Genomic DNA, 23,980 nt, shown 5'->3' on the forward strand with positions numbered 1-23,980 from the left:
ATTTCAGTGCTTTCTTGACCTCAGGAGATGGTGCCAATAGAAGTTTTCAGACAATGAGTATCATGCTTTCCATAAATGGCCCTTAAATAGTTTGCAGGCTTCAATTGGTCAATGGTGGCCGCTGTTGTCATGTCACCAGAAAAGCCACCAAGTTCACACAGGCTCAGGCAATGACAACAATGTCATGACTGACTCCTGGACAAGAGCAATTGTAGGATGTCATTAAATGTTAGACTTACCCTTATTTCAAAGGTAAATGTGTGAGAAAAAGAAAAGAGTGTCTCAGAATTGATGAAACATCATGTACTTTCTTCATCTATGGAGGACAGCAATTATTACAATTATTACCAGAAATTCTTGCATTTCAAAATGATTTTTGACTGGCTTCTTCTAATTCTTTATTCTAGGCACTATCAGAATAACTCCTAAGGACTCTCGTTGGGTTGGTGCGTGGTGGCTTGGTTTCCTTGTGGCTGGACTAATATCCATTATTTCTTCTATACCATTCTTTTTCTTGCCCAAAAATTTGGATAAACCAAAGAAAGAAAAAAAAGCTTCAGTATCTTTGCCTGTGCAAAATGAGGAAAAGAGTCAAATGGCTCATTTGACCAAGCAGGGGCAAAATGTTAGTGGAACTGTAGCTGGTAAGTATTTCACATTTACAGTCAATTTGGAATTGTTAATCTCAGTGAAAGGGAGGGGTGAATATTCCAAAATAATAAGTCATACTCAAGTCATCTAAATAAAGTTCGCTTTCTTCTTTACTAAATTTGGCTAAATTATTCTTCTAAGATTCCTACTAAAATTTGTAAATATTTTCTGAACACATATCAACTCTGAAGAGAAGGGGATTAGGCTTGTGGTCTTTAGCAGGGAGAAACCAATCAAAGGCTAAAAATATCTGTTATTTGTAAACCAAAGAGTATATATTCATTTCCAAATTACATCGTACAAACTATGGGGATTAGAAGGTCTTTCTTTCTTTCTTTCTCTCTCCCTTTCTTCCTTCCTTCCTTCCTTCCTCTTTCTTTCTCTTCCTTCCTTCCTTTCTTTCTTTCTTTCTTTCTTTCTTCCTTCCTTTCTTTCTTTCTTTCTTTCTTTCTTTCTTTCTTTCTTTCTTTCTTTCTTTCTTTCTTTCTTTCTTTCTTTCTTTCTTTCTTTCTTTCTTTCTTTCTTTCTTTCTTTCTTTCTTTCTTCTCTTTCCTTTCACAAATAGTACCAGGAAGCATACTATGCCCTGGTAATAGAATATTGCCTCTGTTTTCCAAGTATTTACAATATAATGGGGTTGTACTGAAAAATATATAGACAATTGCCATATAGTGCCTGTATAAACAATTATGAGTGCCTATAAATTGGGCAACTTAACTATTCTTAGGTGGAGACATGGAGTATGGAGAAGGAAATCAGAGGAAGTTTCTCTCTAGATAGAGTAAGATTATTTTCTTTGTAATTATATAGAAAAAAATTGCTTACCTAAATATTAAAAAATGAAGTACAAGCAACAGTAGTAGTTAAGGTTATTGTAATCAGTCATGTGAATAAGAGCCCTCCACCATTTGATAGTGCCCTTCCTTTCAAACATAAGCCCCGAGGGCTAATGGAGAACAATTTAGGAGCAGTAATTTGGGGAACGATCCAGCAGCAGTCAGAGCAAGATAGTTGAAACAATGTTAATAGTGCAGTTTTCAGATTGCACAGAAATGGTGGAATAGTAAGAGTCAAAGCAAAGCAATGCCTGAACCTTGACAACCTTTTCAAGTTGAAGTGACATTAGAGCTTGTCAGGTGGAGCCAAATTTCTCCCTCTCATCAGTTCTTCCCCTCACTCCTTTTTTAGTTACTTTCTCCTCTCCATCACTCTAATCCGAACGCAATGGTGTGACTTGTATTGACTCATGAGAGAAGACTTAAATTTTCAGTCACATTGGTAGCTTGAAATTGGCCATGATGGGAGAAGTTACCACCATTTATTACCGAACTTGGGAAATACTCAAATCAACGTTGTTTTCCCAAGAATCAGTTGTTAAACATTTACCAGCACACCACTGATTTAGGAGTCTTTGAAATTTAACATGCACACTAAAAATACCATTCCAATAAATTTTCATTTGGTCTATGCTATTTTAACACTGCAGCAAATTAAATCCATAAAAAGTAGCGGATTATCTAAACATAAGGAACGTGGGTGACTGTGAGCCCCCCCAAAATGGAGAGGATAATGAAGATGCAAAAATAGGGCGATTGTAAACATCATCTGTGTTATCAACTGTGTTTGTAAGATAGTGACCAAAATAAGATAGTAAAGAGTTTCTTAATTATGTGCTATTAGGAATGGATGAAATAACTAAGAACATTTCGTGAGAAAATAAAATATCTAATTTGAGTAGAAACAAGACTAGTTGGTTAGAAAGAAATAAAGATATCAGTTCATTACAAAACAATTTGTAAACAAGGAGAATTGTCCAAAAATGAGCAATTTCTTTCTGAGATAGTCAGCTTAATGAGTTGTTTATTGATCCGATTATTGAGGATATATAGTGGATCATGATTGTGTAGAAGTTCAGATGACATCCAAGTTCTCACTCACCTCAAAAATTCAATGATTTGGTGAGCCCATATACCCTATTTCTTTTGATCAAACATCACAACTCACTTAGAATGCCTCACAAGTCAATCGTCCTTCCTGACTGGGGAGTCCCATGGAGAGAAGTTTAGTATTTTGACCTAACAATTTAAAATGTTATTTATTCCTGCTATACATTTCCCTACATCTTCTTTTTTCTCCTTCTATGCCCTTTGCTCTAATCTTTTTTCTTGTTATTATAAGCAGATGAAACTATTTCTTAGTTACCATTGGATAGAAGGTTTGGTTCTGATTATATCTAATGGAAACCTTTAGAGATCTACAGCACAAGATCTTTCAAAGTCCACACCATCCATATCTCAGTAACCATATCTGGTTCTGTCTTGCTAGACTCTGATACTTCCCACTGTTTTTCTAAGTGGTTTCTTCCATTTTGAACTCTCATTACAGCTAGTTAACCTGGTGATCATAGACCCAGATCACATAATTCTTGCTGGGTACAGAAGTTAACGGATTTGTTACACACTTGTTTGTAGGCATGGGTATTTTGCCCTACTGTTGTCATAATGTCACTTGAGACACAATATGTCTTTAAGAAAGCTGATGGATAATACTGCCAGATTTACTGAGGCAGGATTTTATGGTAGAAAAGCTATATACCAGGAAACAAGAGATCTGAATCCTGGTACTAAATTGAACTTTATGATTTTTGAACCTTAGTCTTCTTATTTCTGTGAGCTTTGGATTATACTATCTTTAAGATAAATTTCCAGTTAATAATTATATTATTAATATAATGATTATATTATTAAGTGCTAATAAAAAGAGACATGGCATTTCATTCACTTTTGTTTCTTGAGTGCCTAGCATATTGCCTAGTACCCAATTAAAAACCAAATGTTTGCTAAATGAATGAATAAATGAACTAATGATGTATGCAGTTGTATGGTAGAATGCTAAGAATAACAAAATACGAGGTGAACAAAGCACTTACTAAAACAGCATGTATGTTTGATCCCATTTTAGAGTAAAATGAACTAACTAAATAAATATTAATGCACATATGGAAAAAATTGAAAGAATATTTTTTAAAAAAACTGTTAGTAGGATTGCAGGGTATTCTGACTTTCTGTGCTATATATTTATGGAATTTTAAATCTTATATAAATTATATTTACAAGTAAGATATTAATATATATGTATGCTGCATTATAATATTTTCTTTCTTTTTATGTTTATATAGGTTTTTTCCAGTCCTTGAAAAACATCCTTACCAATCCCCTGTATGTTATAACATTATTTTTGACACTGCTACAAGCCAGCAGCCATATTGGAATTATTACTTATGTCTTCAAATATGTAGAACAGCAGTATGGCCAGTCAGCATCTGAGACTAGCATTTTGTTTGGTAAGACCTGTTTATGTTTGCTTGATAAATGCTATGCTACTAAATCACTGAGCTCCAAGTGACATTTTGTTGTGAAGGCAATGTCACATTTTATTAAATATAATTTTCATTTATTTTTTCAAATTTTATCAAATCGATGGGTCTTGTGATATCATCATTGCTCTGCATTTGAAGTTACAGCTCATGTTATTTTTGAAGAGATGAATTCCTGAAGGAAAAGTGACATGTGAATGGAACATGTAGATATGATATCTGCATAACTAGATCTTATAATCTAGTGCTGAGATTCTGAGGCAAATCCTTTTGTAATGTAATTATTATACTTCTATCCTTCATGGACTTTGAATCAGGACCCAGATACTTACAAAAAATAGGACATTGATGTTTCCAGGAGAAAAATCAATTTAAACACATCATTGGTATCTATATAATTCAATACAAATCTCGTATTTTAGAGAGGTTTTTTGCTGCAATATCTGTTTCCAATGACACATGGAGACTTCTTTATGAAGGAAAGGTTTTCTCATATTATTCTTTCCCTACCCCCTGTATAATATAAGATTCTTAAGAGCAGTAGAATACCCAGTACAGGGCCCAGCACATTGTAGAAACCCAATATTTGATAAGTTAAGCTGAATTTATCAAGTGATATATGAATAGGTCATAAGTAAACAAGAAAAAAATAATTCTGTAGGATGTGCTTATTGAACTTAAGATAAAAGTTAAAACTGTAAATTTAACTCCTAATAAAGTTCTCAGCCTAATTTTTTTGTTAGAGGGATCTTCATCTTTAATCAATCTTGGAAGACAATGAAATGGAAAAGTTATAAGAGGAATCAACTATTTTTAACATCACGTATAGACCTGTTTATCATCTTAGGGTATGTGTGTGTTTAGATGAATAAAGAAGAGATATTAATTTAAGTGTTCAATTCTAAACTACTGGGCAAATTTGTAGTAAGTTTTTAAGGATGGGAACTCTTCATTTTAAGGAAATGTAAAGGATTTTAGATGGTGGGATAAAAGTCTCAGAGTCAGGAAGATGATATTTTGTTGTTGTTTTCCGGGAGGGGACAAAAAGCACCTTATAAAAACCATATGTTCAGACATACAGATATTCTCAGTCACTGACTTTTGCTACTGAGGAAACTAAACCTTCAGCATTGGCAGGAAGAAATTATTTTTATCTCCCCCACATGGTGCACTGACCCTCTACCTCCATCCTGGACTGCCAGCCTTCTATTTAAGAAATAATAAGATAGGATGATTTTGGTTGATATACAGCGTTTCATGTGTAAAGACATTCAGAATAACCATATTTATATAATTACATTTTTTCTCTTCTAGGATTCATAACCATACCAACTTTTGCATCTGGAATGTTTACAGGAGGATATATCATTAAAAAATTCAAATTTACCTTGGTTGGAATTGCGAAATTTTCATTTTGTAGCCATATGTTGTCCTTCCTATTTCACCTATTAAATTTTGCGCTAATCTGTGAAAACAAATCTGTTGCTGGACTAACCTTGACCTATGATGGGTTTGTATATATATCAATATACCAATTGCACAATATATAAACCATCCAATGTAAAAGAAAGTAAGGCAAACAAGGCAGTGGCAATTTAACTAAACTTTTAACTGAGAGAAATTTCAATTTATAAATTCTTAAAACGTTCATTTCTTAAGATCTCAAAAAGTTCTTTTTTTTTCCTTCCTTAAAGAAAAGCCATATAGTTTGTAATAGTAATAGTTATTATTTATGGGGTGCTTACAATGAGTGATGGGTACTTTTATCCCCATTTTATAGATAAGGAAAGCAAGGCTTAGAAAGATACACAGATTACATGGCTAACAATGTTAAGATTCTGACTCAGATTTGAAGGTTCTGACTCCAAAACTCTTAATCCTAACCACTATGATCTTGGATGAATCATGAGAGAAATACAAATGACATTTCCAAGAGTGACTGAACAATCTTTATCTGCAGTTAATTTTGATGTTTAACAATTATCTTTATAAGAAAACCAGTAAATTCTACTGAATTCTCCTTTTTTGCAAGCTAATTCTGTTTTTTCTGGTATTGTCTTCATTAGCAGTAGAATTGATAAATACTCTATACATAATGGTATATTAGACCTAGAAAACTGTTACTTTTCATTATTATCACGCATTGTGCAGTATACCTAGTACTACAGTCTCTACCCCAAATCAAGGGCAAGATCCCTGTGCAGATTTCTCATCATCTCCTGAATATAGCCAACAATTTAAGTTTAGGAAGGTTCACGTTCAAGCAACAAGCAAAGATCCTTGGATCACAGTTTAGTAACCATGCTCCTTAGCACTGCTTATTGTTGGCTTTGAGCTTTTAAACTCTGGGTCTTATGAGGTGTCAATTTGAACCTGTCGAATCTTCCCACATTTGCTTACCTAAACATCATCCTATTCTTGGAGGCTTGCCAACTTAATCTTGAATTATCTCCCCACTCCCTCCTAATCCTGTTTGTTGTTGAATATTCCTGTTGACCACCACTCACTCTGGTATATCAAAATACAGAGTACCTAGAACATTGAACTTTAGAGGGAAGAGAATCCTGGAGATTATGCAGCCCGACCCTCCTTTATCCTCTTCCTTTGTTAGTTGAGACCTGGAGAAACTGTGACTTGTTTGAAGTCATACAGTGAACGATGCTACTTCACAGCACAAGCATACAGGCTTTAACCTAAAGCCAGTTCCCTGAAACAAGCACAGTAACTGTGCTATCTATTCAAAAGAAAGCAGCTAGAGTTCTATGGGCTTTTTTCATTCAATAAAATTTCACTGAGTGCCTCCTTAAAGGTCAAAAAATTTATAGGATACCTCAGTGCCCTCATGGAACTCATAGTCTAAGTGATGGCTATTAACAGAATCAATATATTTAGCATTTATGAAATGCTAGTCACTGGCGTAAGTTTTTAGAGTATGAATTACTGTAGAGGTTCTCAGAATGTGGTCTGAGAATCTACAGGGGTCCCTGAGACTTTTGCAGATGGTCAACAAATTCTAAACTATTTTTATATTAATACCAAGATAGTATTTTTCTTTTTCATTCTCATTTTCTAATGAGTATATAGTGATATTTTCTTTTTTTTTTTTCATTTTTATTTTATATTGGAGCATAGTTGAGTAACAATGTCATATTAGTTTCAGGTGTACAGCAAAGTGATTTAGTTATACATATGCATGTATTTATTCTTTTTCAAATTCTTTTCCCATTTAGGTTATTACAGAGTATTGAACAGACTTCCCTGTGCTTGTATAGAGATATTTTCTAAGGCTACAAGATATGTGATGATAATATCAGTCTGTTGGCTAAGGATATGTCTGCTTGTGCATTCTCATGTACTAAATTTTTCTTATTATTAATCTCTAGTAGAGTATGTATATCAGTAAGTAGAACCCACTTGAACAAAAAACCTTTAGGGTCCTCAGTACTTTTCAAGAATGGACAGGCTGCTGGGAACAGAAAGTTTGAGAACAGCTAAATTAACTTTTTTCCAAAAAAATTCTATGAGGATTTATGACTTACAAATGGCAAATCTAATTTTAGAAAGAGTAGTCACATTGCTGTGAAGTGGCAGACCTAATGTGAACACAGGACTGTCTGATTGCAATGTCTGGACTGAGTCATTAATCATTATGCTAAATCACTCCCTGTCCATCGTGTGTCCCCAAGCAGGATTAGGTATTAGATGCTTTTAGTAAAATCATTTATTACAGAATTTCTGAATCTACCTTCTTCTTTCTTCATGAAAATTACTTTCTCATTCAAAGATAATTTATCAAGATTTTTACCCAAACACAAAAGAATAATTTTTAAAAATCTATAAGCAGAAAATTAATTATATGAATAATCCATTTAATAATTTTAGCCATATTATAAGATTATATTTTATAAATACAACGATGTTTTACAGTAAATCATTATAAAATTTGTTATGGTTTCATTTAAAAAGCATACGAAGTTTTTCTTGTCTTTCTCAACTGATTCTATTATTCTTGATTTTTAAAAACTGATCCTTAAGGATTCTGCTTTGACCACGTTGAATTCTTTCCTTGTGTAGTTAAAATATAGATTAAAAAATTCAAACTAGTTAATTAACATTCACAGATTCATGAGACTTTACAGTGAGCTGGGAAGACCCTTAGTCTAACGTCATTACCCTACTGAACAGAAACCGATTCTCAGAAAAATGAAGTGATTTTTGTGTAATTTTTTGATAGAATCACAAAGACCTGTTGTCTATGTCTTACATATCCTCTTTGGTTTCTTTTATATGTTTTACTTTTTCTACATCATAAATCTTGTCTGGGTAAAGATAAAGGGTGAAAAAGTTAATAAGCACTAAAAATAAACTTTGCTATTTTGGACAAGCAAAATATCTCTATTTAATTTAAAGACAACCCTTTCCCTTATTTCTCATCTCCTTCTCGTCTCTCCTCCTTCTTTTCCTTTCCCTTCCCTTCCCTTCCCTTCCTCCTCCTTCCTCCCCTTCCCCCTCCCTCCCCTCCTCTTCTTCTCCTTCTTCTCCTTCTCCTTCTTCTCCTTTCTTCTTCTTTCTTTTTCTTCTTCTTTTCTCTCTCTTTCTGATACATGTCTATCATATATTTCCAGAAATAATCCAGTGGCATCTCATATAAGTGTACCACTTTCTTACTGCAACTCTGACTGCAATTGTGATCAAAGTCAATGGGAACCACTCTGTGGGGACAATGGAATAACTTACATATCACCTTGTTTAGCAGGATGCAAATCTTCAAGTGGCAGTAAAAAGTCTGTTGTGAGTATTACTTTTTACTTTCTTCTCCTTAATCAAAACTGCAGATTTGATTTAACTTACTTAAACTTTGATAATTACTTACCAAATGTTTCTACAACTAAGGTCACCAGTAAAAATAGAAGAAGATTCCTATTATTGCCTGTCATTGTGATGGCTGTGGTGTGTAAACAAAGCCTCACATAAAATCCTGCTTGAGACACAAACAGGTTTTTCTGTTGCTTGAATTCTCATGAGATTACTCCCACCTTTTCTTCTTGCATTTATAATACCATGACCTTTTGAAATTTAAAAACATTTATGATTTCTAGGAAGCACCTCATTTGACTAAAGGATATGATTTCCATTAGGTTGGAAGTACTTTACCCTTCAGATGCTAGGGGAAAATCCTGAGCCAACCCTTTGTTAATCTAGGTGCCTTTCCAGGACAACCATCTATATGCAATCTTCAATATAGATTCTGGAGAGTTTATCTTGAGGCTCAATACCCTTTTGACTTTTCAAGAAATTAATCAAGGCTTCATGCTCACTTGACTGTCCAATTTTTGGCTTCCAATTTTGATTTTTTTCAAGGTTGGCACTTCTCCTACACAGGATAACTTAATATTCTGCTTACCTATTGCTAAAATCTCCCATAGAAGTGCCACTGTCTTCTTCACTCAAAATATCCCCTTCCATGCAAATTATGAGTTCTCCCCAATCCCCCAAGTAACTTCCAATAGCTGGGCATCAGATATGGTGTTCTCTAGTCTACTTCCAATCCACTGAATATCTCACAAAGTTGGGGACCCATTTCCTGGGCTCTTTTCCTATCACCAATATTAGCAATATTATCAGCTATGATCATTGCTCTCTACCACAACCTCCTGTCTTTGATTTTCAAACTTTACCACTATTTTCTTGCCCATAGTCCTACTAACTGCATTAATGAAGGTCACTGAGAACTTTGAAGAACTTTGAAGAACCTAGATTCTTTGAAGCTGCGTCATAAATTTGCACAAAAATGGCCCAAAGACTATACATAAAAACCCATATCTCATATGCATGGCTATAGTGCCTTTCACTGAGAGTGCCCCATTCAACCTATGGTCCCACCTTGTCCACGAGTGAAGAGCTGGAAGAGACATGACATTAGAATCCTAAAGAGAGCTCTGTCTACTATGGAGACATCATCTTCTTAATACTTTACCATTTAGGGACCACTGCGGAGTTCTTTTACCAAATTCTTAGTAATAAGTCATCCCTTCTTAATCACTCAAAATAATGCCCTTTGTACTTAAGTTTGGTTTTATTGGCTGATAGGCTTGCTACATAAAGAATTTCTCCATACAATTCTTAGTAAAAAAAAAAAAGTAAAGCTTGGTCATCAGATAAGTATGAATTCAAATTCTTCCCCAGTTCCTCCTTCAATAATTGGTCTTTAGCATTAATGGGTTCAAACTTCCCTTAAACCTTAGTTTAGCCTAGACTCAGAACAGAATTTATTAAAGCCATCTAGCTACATAAATTTCCTGCCAAATTAAATTTCTAAAATCATTTGTTCCTAAATTTTCTCTAGCTGTGTTCTAACCTTTAGGGTATTCTGTTGTGTTGAATCTCTCTGGTAATGGCATCATCTATCCTATAATCTGTCATTATGCAATCGGATGTTGTATTTGCTGGCCAAAGTGGAATTCTAGCATCCATGCCTGGCCCATTTTGCCCTGGACTTTGCCCCATTCGAATGGGTGGCTCTAGACCCAGGTTTGACCCCTCCAAATCGACTATATTTTCTGGATTCCCTAGGCAATCCTACCCAGGGAGTGTCACTAACACTCTGTAGAGATTGTTAAAGAGAGTAAGTAGGTGTGCTATAGAAAATAAAAGTGAGTGGTAGAGAAATATTTAAACATTTTATATTGATGAGAAAATAATTTACAGAGCTTCAGACATTACTTTTTTCTATTCTTTCCTAATTTTTAATTTAGGGATGTATGAAAAGTTAATAGTAAATTACATTTTCTTGTCTAGAAAGGAATCCAGGAAACTATTTTGTCTTTCAATTCTTAAACAGCTGTATTGTTAGAACGTTTTCTTTAAAAACTGTAAATATTTTAGCTTAGATGAGTGAGATGTCTTTAAATATAATAGAATATATTTATAGCCCAGTCATATTTTGTAAATATATTCTGTCATATTTCAAAAACTATTTTTCAGATGTTTCATAACTGTAGTTGTGTGGAAGTAAATGGTTTCCAGAGCAGAAATAACTCAATGAAGTTGGGTGAATGCCCCAAAAATGATCAATGTACAAGAAAATTTTACGTTTATATAGTAGTGCAAATATTTATCTTTTTTTCTTCTGCATTGGGAAGCACCTCAAATATCATGCTGGTTTTTAAGTGAGTATGACTTTTTAAAAGCAGTTTTACATATATTAGACTATAAACACACCTAATAATGTGCATATTTTTCCATAATATATTTGGAACCCAAATTCATATTTTGTTACATTTAAATTTTCTAAGAGTGCATTTTCTTAGGATTACTGTGATACTTCACTGCCATAATTAATAATAATTTTGCCTTGACCTTTGCCACTACAAAATCTAGATTCCGTACTTTCTCCTCTTAATGAGAATTTTAAGACAGAGACTGATCGACAACTGCCTCAATGTGAAAGAATCCCCGTTGTGATTCTAAAAGAACTTCTCATTTCGAGATGCCTTATACCCTGTTGGGCCTGTCAGAGTGAATCACCTATTGATTCCATTGAAGAAAAAAAATTGGGGAACCAGACCACATAATATAAACAGTCTGTGATATTCCAAACTTTTTAATCCTAGCTAAAAGAATGGCTTTTGACCTAGTCTCTCAAATACCCTCGTAGAGAAAAGAAAAATGCATGAGCAATATTCGTTCTTTTCTTCACTGATTAGACAAATATTTAGACCACACTTGGTGAAGAATACTCCATGGTGAATAAGACAGATAAAGTACCTGTTCTCATACAGTTTAGAGTATAACAGGAAAGACCTATGTAAGACAAATAAGCTTAAAAATAAACACGTAATTACAAACTGTCGTTAGTACTACTGAGAAAAAAAGAGTGCTATTAAAGGGAATAAAAAGGAAAAACAAATTTAGGATTGAGGTGAGGAGCTGTGAGGAAGAGGACTCAGAAAATACTTCTCAAAAAAAGTGACACAATCTAAAGGTCTAGAGGGTATGCTAAAGTTAGCAGTGAAGAACTTTACAGGGAGAGGGGCTATATGCCAATGTCTCAAGGCAGGAAAGAACTGATGTGTTTGAGGAGTGAACAGAAGCCAGTTGGTTGGAACATACTGAGTGAAACAGATGGCACAAAGTAAGACTGCAGGGTTAGGAAGGGAGTAGGTAATACAAGGCCTGTTGGTGAAGTTAATCATTCAATCACCTAAAAGTGAAAGCATATAAAGACTTGCATTTAGGTATTAAAATATATATGTGTAAATATGGTGATCTGGCTTAACCTCTAGTTATACTTTTAAGACATAAGTAGTTAGCAACAGGTTCACGGTCAGCCAACAGCATGACATAGAAGGGAAAGAAAACAAATGTATTAATGTTTTTTAAAATAAGTATAAAGCTATAAACTGAGACTACAGTTGTTTAAATTCCACAGTGACCCTTAAAACTTGTCCAATTATTTATACTAATTTATTCCACAGATAAAGCTCTACCTTAACATAACATACTGTCTACTCAAAAGGAGAAGCTTTCCATATTTGCCAAATTACAGATTAATTAAATTACAGGAAGTTGTCTCAAAACTCCAAATTAGCTTGCATCTCAACAAGTCTTGGCTTCTTAATTTAAAATTTTTTATGAGGAGAACGAGAATTTTAGAGATAACTGTTACAACATTGATGATAATTTTATCTTAAGAAAGTGATAAGATCAACATTACCATTTATCAAAAACATTTATTGATTTCTCACCAACCTTTGATTTTATTGAAAGAGAACTTTTGTGAGGTAGACTGTGGAATAAAAATATAAACTTCAGTCTATTAATGATTTCCCGATGCTTACATCATAAGGCTATTATTAAAACTAGACTAAGCAGGAGTGTTGATATTTACACATTCAGTATATATGTTAGGCATGGTTCTAGGGGCCAAGGATGGAACTGTGAACAAAAGTGTTAAGGGCCCTCCTTCCATTAGCTTTCAGTGGGGGTGAGGGATGGGAAAGTGGATGGGTGTAGGAGAAGAAACAATAAATAAATAAGCATGTAAATACGTAAAAAAAAAAGAAGTGTTAAGCATTAGGAAGAAAAAAGCAGAGTAAAAATATAGAAAAGGTAATAAAATTTTAATGCTTGGAAATACAGGTGACAGGAATGAGGAAGGAATTCTTTGTACTATTCTTACAACTTTTCTGCAAGAATAATTAATTTCAAAAACTTTTTTCAAAATAATTTCAAAAACATTTTTTTACAACACTGTTTTAAAGAGATGGTAGTTTCAGGCTGTTCCCTCCCAAGAATTTGAAAGCTCAACCAACCCTGTGAATCTTTAAAAATTGGACAGGAGTTATAGAAGACGACTCATCATAAGAGCCCGTTTCCTCTTAGTAAAAGCTACCCTCCCTGCAAGAATAGTTAGGTTGTGAAGAAATCCACACATTATAGAATAATTGAGGTTAAAGCTTGTCAAAGCTTGTCGGATGTGCATGATAAACATCCTACTTCACTTCTACAAAGTGTGGTTAGTCTACCAAGTGCTTTTCTGGGGCTTTTATTCAATCACCTGTCTGAGCCTTTGAAAGAGATGGATCACCAAACTAGACCACAACATTCCATGAGCATCTGAACCTCCAGCCTCACCAGGTCAAGGGCCTGCATCTCCAGTAAAATGCAATTAGGTAATCACCATGCATCCAAAAAAATTAAACATTAAGAAGCCTAACAGCCAAGTCTTTAGTACATTGCTCAGGCCCTCGACAGAGCCCTCCATCACTAACTTCTGGTGAGGAAGGAGGCGCACTTCATCTTCACTAACTAGGGTTTTAATTACCCTCTGTCTCTGTAAATTGCGATGGCAGGGTCTGCTTTAGGATCCCCATTCCACTGTCACAACCTGACTTGATGTGCTCCTAGTGTGGGAAAGGGGAGACCATAGATGAGAATAACCTGATGAGGAAAAAAAAAAGGAAAAAAGAAAAGCAAAGAAAGAAGAGGGGGTGGAGAAGCAGTACTAATTCAGATACCTTCCATTGGAAGTCATTTGATGAGACCTGAATAAAGATTGAGGGTACAAATCATGCAGATATGAACAGGTGAAGAGCAATCCGGGGAAGGTAGCAGTGGAGGTAAAAGTCCTGAGGTGGAACATACTTGACATGTACAAGATCAGGAGGACTGTATGAAGAAGAAAGAGGTAAGAAGTACAATGAGAGAGCAAGCATGGTCCAGATAACACAGACCCTGTGGATCACAGTAAAGACTTTGGAGTTTACTCTCATTGTATTAAGAAGCCAGCAGAGAGATTTGAGCAGTAGAATTATACAACTATCTTATCCAATTAGAAGATCACTCTGACTGTTGTGTGGAAAATATGTCTTTGGGAGGCAAGAACAGAATAAGGGAAAACAGAAGGCTATGATAGGAGGTGCTTTTTGTGGAGAATCCATCCTGAGAAATGTTGATCAAAATACAGAGCTGATCAATATCAGATTGAGGTAGGACTCATGCTGCAGTGACCAATATTTTACATGATAAAAATGTGTGTGTGTGTGTGTTGAGAGTGTGCATGTAAGTATGAGCGTGAGGGTCTGTAAGTGTGCATGCATGTGAATGTAGGAGTGTGTGTGATTGTCATTGTATATGTGTGTATGTGTGTTGTGTGTCATTATATCACATAAGTCTATCATTTCCACTGAGTTGTCTAAGATTTCAAGTTCCCTTTCAGGAAGATATTATCACTATCCCCAAGTCCACTCAATTCTCCTACACACTAGCCCTCTCCCTGGGTAAAAATACAAGTTGATAACAAACATCTCAATTTTGCCTCTATTGCATCTGGCTTGTAAGCCAAATGCATCCTTTAAAAAATCAACTGCAATGAAAAGTGACACTTCAGGCACTTGTCACAGAGAATTCAACCAGGAACAAACTGCATTCTCTCTGTTCCCAAAAGCCCTTGTAAGAAATCTGATATTTGAGAGAGACAGCTAACTGGACTAGTTAACTGTCATGGCTGATTCCCTCATGACAATTTCCTCAGGGAAGAAACCACCTCTTTGAATAACATGACCTCATCTACTTACTGGCATGGCTTCACTGCCCTCAAGGATAGTGTTTTGTGTCCTCAGCTCGGCTAGTGCAAGTGTCCCTGTCTTTTGCAAAAGCAGAGAAAAAAACCCTTTCCATTCATTTTCTCTCTTAATACATAACTCTGCTGTGTTTAATTTTTATTATGCTATGTTTAATTTAATTTTTTATCCTGTTTACTTTTATAAGCTTTCTTGAATACTTTTGAGAATCTCACTCAAGGGTAGCTCTCCTACAAGGGTTAAGGGGCAATTTTGTGTAAAGAAAATTGAGGTTTAGCAGGCTAGCTTATTACATTGTATCCTCACAACACACAAGATAAGACTACTTAGCAGATAAGGAAACTGAGGCTAAGAGAGGTTGAATGACTTATCTAAAGCATTTAGTTCCTATGAAACATGACTTATCTCTTTATATCAATAACAAAGACTAGCATAGAGTCTCCTAGGAGGCACATGGCAAATGTTTGTTGAATGACTAAATTTATTTATCTCTGAACACATACAGTCATTCAAGAAAAAAAATAAACCTTTGTATCAGTTAATTCAATATTTCAGTAAAAACAGAACTTCTGAGCCTCAGTCACCCTCCCCCATCTTGCCACTGCAGTCAGGTAATTTATTTTGCTTGATATGTATTAGGTTATTACAGAGTTGGTTGTATCATCAGCTCGTTGAACATAGAAATATGGAACTGTGGAAATAACTTTCTAAATGCAAAAGTGAGTTAAATTTTAAGAGAGGATACAAGTGTATTTGCTACCTTTAAAATGACATTTAAATACACTAGACAGTAGAATACAGATACCTTTTTTGACCTTCCTGGTTATATTATGTAGTTTATGAATCATATTAGTCAACTTTTCTGTTAACAGCAATGATAGAAATAAAGTAGTAAAAAGAGTTCTGCTCAGACCAAGACCTACATAAAAGTATTTGCTCTCTCATATGGCAGGTGTCAACTAAACAGATCACACGAAATCACTGTCTTCATAGATATCATAAAGTCTATTCCAACCACTATCTCAGGATTTCCTAAGGATCAAATGTGGAAATGTTTGTAAAACTGTCTTGAAATTGTAATACATTGAATAAGTAAAGAAATAAGAACTGTTAATATCATTCAGATGTTTCCCTTCTAAAACAACTGAAAATATAACTTTAAATAATATCCGCTCTTCACTTGAGGATTTTCATTAGATCATGAAGAACAACACTGAGAAATGCTTTAATATTTAGCTCAATCTGGTATTTTAGAGATGCTTAATGTTGCTTTGCCTTTATCTTATTTCAGAAATGTTGAACCTGAACTGAAATCACTTGCCATGGGTTTCCATTCACTAACTATTCGAACACTAGGTATGATAAATACGTAGATGATAAATTCCAGGTATAAATTTTCATGTCAAAGCTCAAAGACTGAATGTAATTGATTTCCAATTATCAGAAAGTTTCTTTAAATAGGTATAAGTAAAATATCATTTTTATGTTTGTGGTAAATGAAAAATAATGAGATAAAGGAGAACTAAATGACCTAAAGTAGAATTTTGTTGTCAGTTCTATTTAGAATCAATCTGTAAGAACAAGGCGTCATCATATTTGTATTATATCCTTTCTAAAACAAAGATCAGTGGTCTCCAAGAATTTAATTTAAGACTTAGGAATATTTCTTCCCATATGCAGAGTGTAGGACCTTCCTTCTATGCTGAGGTGGGTAATGCCCAGAACAACTCAGGAGGCCTGGGAGATTGTGTAAAACAACAGATGAGGACTTTCACAGTCCCTCAGACTAGTTCTCTAAGGCTGGGGCAGATAACCTTTAATAGAAATTTAAAATGCAAAAGGGAATGGGTGTTACTGAACTCAGGTTTGGCTGTTCCCTGTTCAAAAGCCAATATTTGAGAGGCAAGTGTTGGTAGAAAGGAAAGTTGCTTTAATCAGAAAAGCCAGCAATCTAGGGAGAAGGCAGACTCATCCCAAAACCATCTCTGAAGATTCTGCTCAGCCATGATAGTTTTTAAAGGGAAAAAGGGGAAATAATCTCAGTTAATTATTAAGGTAGGAGGTCAGATTCATCATTTTTTCACTTCATGCAGACCTGCTGACTACTCCTGATCTTCCTTTGGATGCTATCTTGCCCGTGTGGTCTGCTTGCAAGTTTGCTAAGGGGGCACTGGGGATAGAGAGTCAATCATTTTTTAATTACTTAATTCTTCATTCCTACTTCTTTTAATCTAGGAAAAGAATCAACAGGTTAGGCAAGGCATGGTGCGCATTAAGTAGAGCACAAGTCAGGCGTTAGGTTAAATGTTACCTAGTGATCTGATTTTTATAATTAAGGTTTAAGGGGAACAGAAATAGACAAACAGAAAAGGAGCAAAAGAGCTGCTTGTCAGACATCATTCCATTCCATGGGATTAGGGATGAAAGTCCATCTTCTGTAATTTCATGCCGACATAGGGCACTGTATTCTTAAAGTGGAAGATGTCGACATGGGTCTGTAGTATCTTTTTGCTGATAATTTTAGTTGCCCACTTACATATACAGGCAGAGTAAACTACAATTATTTTGATGCCCACAAAATATAGATTATCATGAGCAATAATGTTAATCCCATTATCTGAAGCCAGTTCTTAGAATTGTGCTAGCCATAGATGGAGCAGCTTATGGCATGGCTATAGTCTGGTCATTAGGCGGTTAGCTTTTTTTCTTTGGTGGCAGTTATAGTATCTGTAAAACAAATCAGGGATGTACATCAGACACTGGAAAGATTCTGCGACTCTGCTGTCCTAATCATTTACTGCTTGAGCTTGCTTTTTTGTGACTCAGGAAGGCCTGGGAGATTTCATCTTTTCTACAAACAAGAGGCAGGGGACATGGAGGGACCTTTGTACTTGCGGAGGCCCACAGGGTTCTGCTTGGTTTCATGGGAACTAAAATTCTAGAACTGAGCATCTTGGAATGGGGAGTGCTCTGAATGCAAGAAAGCTCAGGAAGTTGTGTTTTTTTGTTGTTGCTGTCAAATAGTAACACTATAGAATCTAGAGGCTAAAGGCCTATTTCTAAATATTCAGATGAGGTGATTAGTACAAGATTTAGAAAATTATCCTTTTCCCCTTGTTGCCATTTGCCATTCATACCATACAGTTTCCTGTTGTTAGCTTAACAACTTCTAACCTAACCCCTGTGCTACCTCTTTTTAAGACCTGTTAACATTATATGCTTATTCCTGGGAAGTAGGAAAAGGACATGATTGCTCTAGGAACTGGGGTAGGCAACTGATCATGGCATGGAGGCAACCACTGATGGCTGAAAGAAAAGGAAATGGGAGGGCGTCAACCCTTGGGACTCTTGCAAGCAAAAGAAAGAAGCATAACTATGGCCAAATTACAATGGAGCAGTTGTCCAAGAAGTATATTTGGGAGAAAATCACAGATCCTCAAAGGTAAAAGGAGAAAATATAAAAGGTATGGGAGAGAAGGAGAAGATGGAGGTACTGCAGGATGACAAGGGCTGTGAGTGAGCTACAAAGTGCTAAGAGTTCTAAAGAGGATAGTTATTTCCAGCTGGCAGGAATAGTGCAGACTTTATGGAAGAGGATCATATAGTTGCAATCATACAGTAAGTAGTTTTTCAGACTGCCTTCTTTCAGTTAGCTATGTGCATTAAAGTTTCTACCTTGTCTTTTGTAGCTCTCTGTCCAATCCTGGCAGTTCCTCTAGATCCAATGGAGATGCCTTACTCCTAGAATCTAAGCCATAGAAGTTAGCAGATAGAAAGAGAATTTGGGGAGCCAGTACTCCTTCTGATATGCTGAAATGAGATTGAGAATAGAAGAAGGTCCTCTAGAGACGTAAAATAGAAAAAAAGGAATTTTGCTATTCTGATTGTAAGCATCCTATTTTGATAAGTCCAGTATGTGGCCCAATGGAATCTAACTCTTCTAGGGGAAAAATACACACTGAGGACCAAATGTCCAGTCACAAACAACTGTCTGAATACAATGTAAATTGTAGAAGGTATATTAAACTGAAATAGGTATTTGGAAAACAAGTTATCTGAAGTTTTAAAATTTCAATAATATAAGACCAAGTTTGTTACCTGAAACATTTAATTCATTAAGTTTGATCAAACCAGTGCTATTTTTATATAAGAAAAATAAATTGTTGGCACATATTTTTCATTTTTCAAAGGAATGGCTTAGATTTGTAGAAACCTGTGAATTCCTAATCCAGTTTCTCTGTACCAGTTTTCCTCAGATATATTCGTCTCAGACACCAGTTCCTTGACATTCTAAGATTTCTCACTCTCAGAAAATTGAGACTGATTAAAAGTAAATGGAATTGGCAAAACTGTAAACTATGAACCATTATCATTTTTATGTAACAAAATAAAATTTGAAAATTAGCATATCTCTAAAATTTGGTCAAGTTACCAATGCTTAGAACTAGGAGTCAATGTCAGAGTTTATTAAAATAGCAGTAAAAGCAGATGGGCACTTCTGCTCTAAGACAACATGTGTGTTCCTGAAAATCCTCAAATTCTACAAAAGCATACACTACAAATAAACACTGGGTTAGGTACAGGCCACTGGAGAGACCTAGGCATCATTATGATCAGAACATCAACAGAAGCAAAATTCAGCACCACAGGCCCTTGGACAGCCCAGGCTGCTTCAGGAGGTATTAATAATGAACACAATCAATGGAGAGAAAATGCTTCAAGACTCCAAGAAGGTGGGAGTGGAGCCCTGAGGCAAAAAAAAAAAAAAAAAAAAAAAGCACAGCCTACCAGGAGCCTAGCACTCAGTGAAGCTGGGCCTGTGCTTCTCTGGGGGGGAGGTCCTAGTGTTGGCATTCACCTTTTAATTTACTTAAAAATCGAGTTGAAAAATCTCTTGCCTTTGCAGCAATTGAGCTGAGAGATTTTCCCTTCCCTGTGAAGTTATAACTCTACTCCTGCTATTCTAGCTGTCCTTGCCTAAGAAAAATTACATATGAACCAATATAACTTCTATGTTTTACTGACAACATTCTCCTTTTTACCAACCAGGCTTAAGTTAATTGGCATTATACGAAGAACAATGTACAGGCATATAATCTTCCTTCTTCCCTATGTGTGTTGGCATGGTGAGGGTAGATAAAAGATGTCTATGCTATTGTATGTGATTTGAGCTTCGGAGATTCCTCATAATCTTGATTCTTGAGTAGAGTTAGACCAAATCAATGGACAAGTCCTCCAAAATTTTTAATTTCTACATAATCCAAAATGTATCAGTGTGGAATATCACTGTTTCCTTTGAAACATGTTCCTTGGGTTGACATCTTCTCATCTCATGTTGCAGGAGGAATTCCAGCTCCTATATATTTTGGGGCTTTGATTGATAGAGCTTGTATGAAGTGGTCTGTCAACAACTATGGGAAGCAAGGGTCTTGTCGGATATACAATTCCACATTATATGGGTAAGTTGTCATAAATACATTTCATTAATTGATTTTTTCCTTTGACTATGTTAATTACTAAAGAATGAGATATTTTCAGTGTAATAATAATATTAGGAATTATAGCTACCATTTAAAAAACTTTGTAAACAACTCAAAGTTATAGAATTAATTCCATTCAGTTAAACCTAATAATTGTTCAAAGTATCTTTTACATAAAGCTTCTCAACATTTAGTTAATAATGTTATGAGGTGAGTGCTTCCCAACCTACCAGGTCAGTGGTCATCAATCTTTCCTGCTCATTATAATCACCTGAGGAGCTTTAAAAAATATTAATTTCTTTTTTCTCTCTCTCTTTTTTTTTTTTTTGGCTGTGCCATGCAGCTTGCAGGATCTTAGTTCCCCAACCAGGGATTGAACCCGCACCCTTAGCAGTAAAAGCATGGAGTCCTAACCACTGGACCACCAGGGAATTCCCAAAAATTGCTAATTTCTATTTTGAAGTACTTATTTCAATTTTGATGTAATTGGTCAGGGGATGTGGCCTGGGGAATGGGAGTTTTAAGATCTCCTTAGGTGATTCTAATGTTCAATCAAAGTTGAGAATCCCTGGAATAGACCACGTGTACTAGGTAATTGTATGTGGCTTTGTGAAAAATTTTCAGTAGACCACAGGGCAGGGCTTCGTAGACAGCAAGCCTATAAGGTAAACATTGGCTCCTGGTTCAATATAAATGGATTCAATCTGATTATCTCACAGGCAGTTCATTTCCTTTATAATCTGTTCTCATTACACATGAACTAATCTGTCTCTGAGAAAGTTGAACATTCCAAATATACCTTATTTTACGGATAGCACTTGCGCAGATCATGAACCATCCTTAGTTTCTGTGGGTTAATAGTCCTTTAAAAATAATCACAAACTTCTTATGCTCCAATCAAAAGAATCACTGAAATTGCTACTTCAATATTTTTATGTAAGATTTCAAACGTCATTTTTTTAAAGCCTTCTGCATACTGAAGAACAACACTGTAAAGTGTTTTACCCAATTCCAAGTAAAAACTGACTTTTTTTCTCTTTTCACAGAAATACTTTCTTTGGCTTGACTACAAGCTTAAAACTCCCAGCCCTTGTTTTATATGTTGTATTAATTTCTGTTATGAAGAAAAAATATCAAGGAAAAGATATCAAGGCATCAGAAAATGAAAGAAAATCCTTGAACGAAGGGAACTTAGAACCGTTAAGTAGTGACGCCGGAGTGGACCGTGAAACACATATTTAAGGGGAGAAAAAAATTCTTCTGCCGCTGTGTTTTCAACTAACATTGTATTAATTGAGTAGGATGTTATTTTTGAGCAGTTCCTGGTCCTTTCACTGACAATTTTCACATTGTATACTAATGATGGAACAATGAATCACCTATGAATTTATGACAATGGAACAAACTATAAATGGGAATAAAATGGGAGTACTCACTCACTGTTAAGGTGTGGCTATGCATTTGTGGTTAAGATTAGAATATATGATCCATACAAAGTTAAAGTGAAAGGTATGGTTAATATGTAATAGAAGAAAAAGTATTTGCTCAGGTAATTGTAATGCAATAAAACCAGTGACTAGAAAATAGGTAGAGGTGAAAAAGGAAGAGAGAAATTAATAGTCTAAATAAGAAGAAAAGCTTAATACCTTTCTTTTTAAAACAAGAACCAAAACCAATTTGGACCATGTTACTCAAGCCTAAAGTCTAGTATGATGGAGAGCTTATGCTGTCATGACATCTGTCATTCATGTATTAAGTCATATATTTCCCAGACCTTATTAATTTCTAATTTGACTATCAGCACTTGATACATCTTCTTCCAACCTCTCATTAAAATACTGCTGAAGAAATAGAACTAATCGAAAATTTCCAAGCTGCAATTGTCAGACAACATATTACAGAATGTGTTAAGTTTCTTTCAAGCCCATGGAAATGGATTAAGAAACGCTGACATTAACTTGAGAAAGCAAAGCCCATTTAAAAGATGTCTTCATTTTGTTTGCCTGCTCTCTGGCAGAAATGGGGTCTGCACCAAATTTACCAACTGTCTCTCAATTGCATGGCTTTTTGTGTGTTTGTGTTTGGTGCACAGAGATCTTTCACACCCTCACAAGTAGGACAAGAAGTAGAGTGAATGAGAACAAATATTTGAATACTGCATTCGCTAGTGATGGCAGCTTTATTATAGTGAATGCTAGAAGTTGTAGTTTTTATTCTGAATAGCAAAAAAAAAAAAAAAAAAATGCGTGTCATCAGAATCACCTGTGAAACATTCTTTAAAAAGAAACCACAATCATACACCCACATGAGATTCTGATTCAAAACATTTGTGATACAGCCAGGACATCTCCTTTAAAAAAAAAATTCACATAGAGCCCTTGATAAAGAGATACAAAAAACAAGCCACGTGACAGGAGAAGATGTTCCTGAGTATACCAAAGTCACACAACATGAATGCTTGCTAGAATCTCGGAATTACACTGGAAGTTATATATATTAACCTATTCTCAAACAGTAAACCTGAGAAAAGATTCATTAATCACAAAAGCAGAAATTTGAAAAATCACCCACAGCTGGTTACTATGTGACAGGTCTGATGGGATCTTGTATCATTAAAAAAAGAGACAGAAAATTACAGAGTTGTGTTTTAAAACATTGCAAAGAAAATAAAGGCACTATCTTGAATATTTATTTCTCTACCAATTATTGAATGTCAAAAATCTGACAGGTAAAATGAAATATAACAGTAAACAAAAACAAAGAATTACACTATCTCATGGAGCTTACACTTTTTTAAAAAACATCTTTATTGCAAGTATGATTGCTTTACAATGGTGTGTTAGTTTCTGTTTTATAACAAAGGGAATCAATTATACATATACGTATGTCCCCATATCTCTTCCCTCTTGCATCTCCCTCCCTCCCACCCTCCTTATCCCACCCCTCTAGGCGGTCACAAAGCACTGAGCTGATCTCCCTGTGCTATGCGGCTGCTTCCCACTAGCTATCTATTTTACGTTTGGTAGTGTATATATGTCCATGCCACTCTCTCACTTTGTCCCAGCTTACCCTTCCCCCTCCCCCTATCCTCAAGTCCATTCTCTAGTAGGTCTGTGTCTTTATTCCCGTCTTGCCCCTAGGTTCTTCAGGACCATTTTTTTTTTTTTTTTTTTTTTTTTTTAGATTCCATATATATGTGTTAGCATGCAGCATTGTTTTTCTCTTTCTGACTTACTTCACTCTGTATGACAGACTCTAGGTCCATCCACCTCACTACAAATAACTCAATTTCATTTCTTTTTATGGCTGAGTAATATTCCATTGAACATATGTGCCACATCTTCTTTATCCATTCATCTGTTGATGGACACTTAGGTTGCTTCCATGTC

At 35.2% G+C, this 23,980-nt stretch overlaps 1 protein-coding gene across 1 annotated transcript in view; it reads left to right on the forward strand.

The window, feature by feature from the left end:
- LOC137774717 (solute carrier organic anion transporter family member 1B3-like) overlaps positions 1-22,025 on the forward strand; it is a 69,159-nt gene extending 47,134 nt beyond the window's left edge. Inside the window, exons 8-15 of the mRNA XM_068559912.1 lie at positions 408-644; positions 3,830-3,994; positions 5,342-5,537; positions 8,653-8,818; positions 11,012-11,196; positions 16,403-16,467; positions 20,453-20,570; positions 21,638-22,025. Coding sequence (XP_068416013.1) covers positions 408-644; positions 3,830-3,994; positions 5,342-5,537; positions 8,653-8,818; positions 11,012-11,196; positions 16,403-16,467; positions 20,453-20,570; positions 21,638-21,833 — 1,328 coding nt within the window. The 3' untranslated portion in view covers positions 21,834-22,025. The remainder of the gene's footprint in view (positions 1-407; positions 645-3,829; positions 3,995-5,341; positions 5,538-8,652; positions 8,819-11,011; positions 11,197-16,402; positions 16,468-20,452; positions 20,571-21,637) is intronic.
- Positions 22,026-23,980: the final 1,955 nt, after the last annotated feature.

This window comes from Eschrichtius robustus, chromosome 13 (genome assembly GCF_028021215.1).
Source record: "Eschrichtius robustus isolate mEscRob2 chromosome 13, mEscRob2.pri, whole genome shotgun sequence".
NCBI classification, from domain to species: domain Eukaryota; kingdom Metazoa; phylum Chordata; class Mammalia; order Artiodactyla; family Eschrichtiidae; genus Eschrichtius; species Eschrichtius robustus.